At 28.3% G+C, this 6942-nt stretch overlaps 1 protein-coding gene across 1 annotated transcript; it reads right to left on the minus strand.

Moving 5' to 3' along the window:
- Window positions 1–3625: 3625 nt before the first annotated feature.
- Window positions 3626–6942, minus strand: LOC120253875 (beta-glucosidase 13-like). The gene is given in 14 exon segments (XM_039262087.1): window positions 3626–3909; window positions 3991–4099; window positions 4185–4287; window positions 4399–4436; window positions 4536–4756; window positions 4851–4966; window positions 5401–5653; window positions 5736–5823; window positions 5986–6022; window positions 6024–6064; window positions 6189–6264; window positions 6364–6422; window positions 6543–6612; window positions 6723–6942. Coding segments are annotated over 14 exon segments (1548 nt in total). The 5' UTR covers window positions 6891–6942; the 3' UTR covers window positions 3626–3740.

Raw genomic sequence — 6942 nt, forward strand, 5'->3', positions numbered from 1 at the left:
CTATTATAGTCTTGGTTTGGATTAAGAGAGGAGAGATCTAGTTTTTTCTTCTTCTCCTCCTTTTCTTTTGTTTTGGTGTGTGATGCTGGCGGCGAGGATATGGATAGGTCTCCTTGTTGGTTTTGTGTCACTTATGTTGTGAGGTTCTACCGAAGAAATTTGACCTATCATAATTTTTAGGGGGTTTTGAGCGATCGATAGATAAGTAAATCACATATAAATCTGTATATATATATATATATATATGTAAATTTTTTATTTTCAAAAATAGTTTACATGGTTATTAAATTAATTTAGATTTTTTACTGTTTAAAAAAACATGTTGGGGTTACGTTGACCATTACTTTTGTAATTTAGTATATTTATTATTTTATTTATTTAGGATTTTACTGTTAACTTGGCTCATTTTAATTAATTTAATTATTTATTTATTTTAGGAAAATACGGATCATGATATATATTTTTTTAAAATTATTTTATTTGTTTAATTCTTGGATATTTGCATTTACTCGAAGGGCTGAGAAATGATATATTTATTTTAATACTATTTCTAGATTTAATTATTTTTTTAAATTGTGTGAATTATTATGTTAATTGATAGTTGATTATATGATATAATTGGATTAATTTTTGTTAGAAAACGGGATCAATAAATCTAAGTATTATTGTGTTGATGATGATTTTAGACCCGACATATTTTTGTTATAGAAACTCGTAGTCCCCAAATTAAGCGTGACAATAACTGCATCAGCGGGGTTAACATCTTGGCCAGTGTCAACACGTGCTTCGATATAAAAACTATAATTTCGCATCGTTCCATCGATGAAGAATAACGACTACGATATTACGCTCGGGTCACCGAGGGTAAACATATGAGTTTTGATAATCTGACTCGAGTAACCGAGTTTAAATAAATGAGTTTTGTTGTTTTGTTTTGGCATTAGTTGTTTGGGGGACTTATATGCTCGATATTTTTGGTAAACCAAAATCTGTTTTTGAATTATTTCTGATTTTTTTGGGTGAATTTTTGATATTATTCCATTATGTTACATTTTTGTATGTTTTTAAAGATTATTGAACAATTTGTGATCCCGATATTTTTTTATTGGTTTACTTCGGGCTCCCCAAAGCTCATTAAGTTATTCTTAATTTTTTTCAGGTCAGAAGAAAATTCGGGGTTGTAGTTTAGCAGGCTATCGAGTGTTTTTCCTCCAGTGTATTTGAGTTGTATTTTCTACCTTGTCGTAGTCCTTGAAGTGTATTTTTGTTATCGTAAATCATGAATTTGTTAGATTATTTTTCTTGAAGCGGGTTTTTTAGGTTTTACGTGCCTAAAGGGTTTCTGCCCTGTGGGTTCACGGCCGTTTGTCTGCCGCCATGCCGGGTTGGGGACGTGACATTATGTTTTGAATGAGAAGAGTGCAGCACAATGATATTTTCCTTTTTATACTATGAGAGATTATACACTTACTTTTGTTTCCTTTTTCCTTTTTTTTTAAGAAAGAGATTTTTCAGGAGAGGAAAAAACTGAGTTTGAGGCCCCATAGGCAAAAGCTTAATATTAATTCATTGTAAATTGGTGAAAAAATTAAACTATTAAATATATATATATATATATATAGATTTAAAGGCTTATCAGACTATTAACTAATGCTGCCAAACATTAAATGTTGTGCAACAGGCGCCTTGAATAATTTGAATAATTTTTTTTAAAAAAAATTGTCAATGATAAGATTTTTCTTATCTTTCCATGTTATTACTTCAAAAAATTCTACTTTTGATCCTGAGTTTTCAAATATTATATATATTGTGAGATTATATTTATTTAAATAGCTTCATTTTGTTTTCCTCTTAAATAGTTTTAAATGTTTATTATTACAAATTAAAAAAAAATTTCGATTTTTTTAGAAAGTTGGGCACCAAATGTACCAAACATAAAGAACCATATATGTGTTATCTATTTTTGAAACGTGTGTATATATATATATATGTTTTGAGATATTTATACGTACATGGAAGTATATATATATACATATATATTTTATTTTTTTGAAAAAAGTGAATAAACCACAAATTTATTAAAAAGAAACGAACATGGAGAAACAAACTACAAAAGATAAGACAACAAACAAAGAAACAAAGCAGGAAACTGTTATCCTCACTAGGGAAGTATATATATGGGAGTTAGATCTCAACAAATTATAATTAATAGGGCACGTGAAACTTAAAGTTTTAAATAAATATAACTGCTTTTATTTTAAAAATTATATTTTATTCAGTACAAATGTACTCCCTCTAATATTTTTTTCCACTTTAATTAATTTACATAGATTAAAAATATTAGTTAAATTCGGTTGATGATCTAAAATTTATAAAAAAATATTTTAACTTTTCAAAATTATTTTATTTAAAATACAATTTAATAAAAATATAGTTGAATATGATTTATTGGAAATTATAGATATGTATAAAATATAATGAATAAATTTGTATTATTTAATATTTCATGATTTTTAAAAATAAATATATAAAAAGGATATATATATATTTTTTTAAAATAGGATAAATAACAAAGGCCTAGGGAGCATTTACCAAATTATATGCAACACAAAGAAATTAATATGTTAAGAATATGCCACATAATCCTCCAATTTTTAAAGTACAACTAAACAAGAGGTTAGGTGCACCCGCTAAACATTAATAGATAGTATCACCCAAATAAATATCACATCAAAATTTAAAGCATATAAAATAAATAAATATATATATATATATATATGTTAACTATTAACAAGTGTGATAATTAGGGTGTGTGTATAATAAGAAATTGATCGATTGTTTAGCAGTCAATTAGTTCTGACTTGCTTAGTATTGAATTGAGATCATGAACAAAATAATTCTATAGAAGAAGTTCATACTTTATTTATTAAGTTAATAGCAAATTATCTAATTCGCTATTTCAAAAGAATTTATTTAATCAAGCTCATGCACTTTCATCTGGTTGGTACAAAAATTGAGCTGCAAACTCGTACATATAGTAAGAGATCCTTTGGCATTCATTGTTTTTAGCGCGTTTTCTTTAACTTTATAATTCAATAAACTGTAATCACAATTTATATATATATATAACCCATAAACAAAAAAACAAAGCAGGAAACTGCTATCCTCATAAAAGCATACAACCCTCAAGAACTTAAAATAATTTGGCCTACATCTAATTAAGCACAAAATGAGGATGGAAAGGTAAAATGTAATTTAAAAAATAAATAAATTAGCAAACTTTTTAAAAATCAGTTAATATTTTTCAAATCCTTATATGATCATATGCGACTCATCAACAAAGACTTGTAATTCTTATTCTTCTATATATAAATTCAAAAAATAAATGGAAAGCACTCAAACAACATCTTGCTTGAATTGGCCGGTGGTAATATGAATAGCGTGTGTCTGTGTGTATATGCATGTCACATCAAAAGGGCACCCGAAAATGATAACTTTTTTGTAACTCGAATAAAAGAACATGGGTTTTATTCTAACAATGTTAATTCGTAGTTAGTTGTTTTGAATATAATTTTAATAAATATTTAGTTTGGTTATTATAATGGAAAGAAAAAATAAATAATTATTTTACTCACACAAACAAAACGAGAGAATTTTATTAAATTTTCAATAAAATGATACATCAATAACGCTTTTATTTAAATAGAAGGAAAACATTTTCTCTTTGCTAATACATAAACTTATTTTTTGAGAAATTGACGGAACCAAAGAGCTGACTTCTTTGGATATCTTTTTAAATTATCATTATAGTCAATATAACCAAGACCAAACCGAACAGTGAAGCCAGCGTCCCATTCAAAATCATCCAAAAATGACCATGCAAAATATGCTTTTACATTTGCTCCTTTTCTGTAATAAAAAAATAATTAATTATAATAATAAATAATAATATCATAACTAAACTTAAAAATGCATTTAAATTTAGCATACTTGATTGCACTCTGTAGATATCGAAGATGCCCATAGTAAAAAGAAACCCTGACATTGTCTTCCAACGCATCCTTAAGTGGCAAATCCTTGATATTATTATCATCAACACCTAAAAATAAATTGAAAAAATAGTTAGTTTGTTTATAATGAATTTCTCTCAATTAATTTCTTAATCTCACTTAATAAAATCTAACCATTTTCTGTGATATATATCAAAGGGTTGTTGTATTTATCCTTGATATACAACAAAAGATTTCTTATCCCTGGTGGGTAGATGAAGAGCCAACCTGAAGCAGCCTGTAGTGTGATCCAATTTTATCTCAATCAAATACTTTTTAATGATCAGATAAATAAATAGATAAATAAATAGATGCAACATCAAATATATTTCATAAATAAATCACTCACTGTAGGACCAAGAGGCTTTCCCAAACGAACACCGGTCACTATTTGGAAAAACATCAAAAGTATATAAAACTAATTTCTACTGTAATAATGAAATAAAATCTCATTCAAGTAATGTGTGTGTGTGTGTGTGTGTATACCTGATTGATTAGTTTGATAATCAGAAGAGTAACTTGTGTTAACCAAGGAATTAATGGGAGGAACACTTTGAGAATACCAAGTAGTGTAGTAATTAAGTCCAATGAAATCATATGATCCTTTGACGATTTCAACCTCCTCCTTTGTAAATCTTGGTAAACGATTTCCCACAGTCATTCTCATGCTTGAAGGATAGTTTCCATATGCTAAAGGATCCATGAACCTATACACCAAGTTTAATTAATTAGTCATCAATTAATTATTATTTTATAGATATTATTATGTTACATATTTATGAATGTATAAATGGTTCTTACCATCCAAACATAAAGTCTAGAGATCTCTGTTGGGCAAGAATATCAGCTTTGGAATTGGAGTAGGGTATGAACCAGTTAGTCACTAGTGTTATACCGATTAATCCCTTCTGTTTAACCTGCATTGATTGTATGGCAATTTAAATATCATTCATTGCATCAAGGGTGATTTTTTTTTATTTTTTTAATGCTTAAAATTTTAAAAGATAAAAAGAAGCTCCAATTTTTATTTTTATTTTTAATTAATTAAGATGGAATCTTATAAAACTTATTGGTTTGATTTTCTAGTTTACCCTTAATACTGAAATATTAATTATACCTTGTAAAAATCATGTTGACTTGCCTCTCATTACAACTTTTATTTAAAAAAATCAAAATATTCTTTAATCTCTTCTCTTCATTTGTTAGTTATATACGTACGAGTGAATAGAGTATAAAATTCAAAATTTTATTTATTTTATTTTTTAAATTGAGTTGATTTTTATATATGTATATATGTAGAGATATATATATATATATTAATAATTATTAATGTATTTACGTATGTACACACCTGATATTTTTCTTTGTATACTTTGACTGCTACACCATGAGCAAGTAATATATTATGACAAGCAATGTAAGGTTCACGTCCGGAGTCTCCAGCAGTACAATTTCCAGCCCATGGTGAACACCTACCGGGGGCAAATGTTCCGATATCATAAGCACGAGAACAATAAGAATATGGCTCATTGAACGTGATCCAATGCTTTACTCGGTCTCCAAACTCTTTAAAACAAACTTCGGCAAAATCACGGTAGTCATCCCTATAAACAATAGTTTTATTCAATAAATTAAACATTTCATTGGAAAATGTACTTTCAAACAATAATTATAATAATCACTTACACAATATTTCGGCTCAAAAAGCCACCATATTTGCTTTCCAATCCTTGTGGTGTGTCCCAGTGGAAGATGGTAACATAAGGCTTCATTCCTGCCGACATATATATATATATATATATATTGAGTGATTTGATTGGATAATGATATACATATAAAGATTTGATTTAAAACATTACCAACAGATATATATATATATATTGAGTGATTTGATTAGATAATGATATACATATAAAGACTTGATTTAAAACATTACCAAGAGCTAAGAGTTCATTGATGAGATTATTATAAAAACTCAACGCCCTTCCTATTAATTCCACCACTCAGACTTCCAGCTGCCATTTATATATTTAGACAATATACATAAACCATCAGTCATTAAATGAAAGAAATAAATGCATCTCATTAAAGATATCCACTTTATCATGAAAAAGATAAAAACACAGAACAATGATATACTTGGTAGAATCCTTGTCCAAGAGATGGAAAACCTAAATGCATCCATGTTCAAGCTCTTCAAAAGCTTCACATCATCCTACAACCACACTCCCATGCATATAATATTGCTTGGATATATGATGAGAAACCAACGAAGCTTTCGCTAAATATATTATTGTGAAAATATAATACCAACCTTGTAACGATGGTAAAAATCAATGGCTACATCTCCTGTTTTTCCATCCGCTATTTTCCCTATATATCCATCATAACAATATACATATATACATATATACATATATACATATATATTTAGAAATATAGAATGTATATATATAGAAAGAGAGAGAGAGACAGAGAGAGAGAGAAAGAGACATGGTTGGGTGTGAGTGAAGGTGTCCCAAATGCTAGGACCTTTGCCATCCAAGTTCCAAGCACCTTCATACTGAAATAAGATAAGAAAGTAATTAAAACAACATGAAGCTAGAGGTAATAAATATAATGAGTTGAATGTGATCATTAATTTGTTTGAAGTGAGTTAGAGATGATGAGCACTTGGTAAGCTGAAGAAGCAGCCCCAAACACAAAGTCTGAAGGGAAACTACTTCTGTCAAATGCTGCAGATGTGACTGATATTAATGCTGTTGCAATAAAGACAAGAAGAAGAAGAAGAAGAAGATGAGGATGAAGATGAAGCTTAAGGTCACAAACACTTTGGGCCATTGTGAAGGTGGCCAAATTATGTGTCCCTAGCTTTATAATTGGCTGGCTTTAA

The sequence above is a fragment of the Dioscorea cayenensis genome, unplaced genomic scaffold, assembly GCF_009730915.1.
Source record: "Dioscorea cayenensis subsp. rotundata cultivar TDr96_F1 unplaced genomic scaffold, TDr96_F1_v2_PseudoChromosome.rev07_lg8_w22 25.fasta BLBR01000234.1, whole genome shotgun sequence".
Lineage (NCBI taxonomy): Eukaryota > Viridiplantae > Streptophyta > Magnoliopsida > Dioscoreales > Dioscoreaceae > Dioscorea > Dioscorea cayenensis.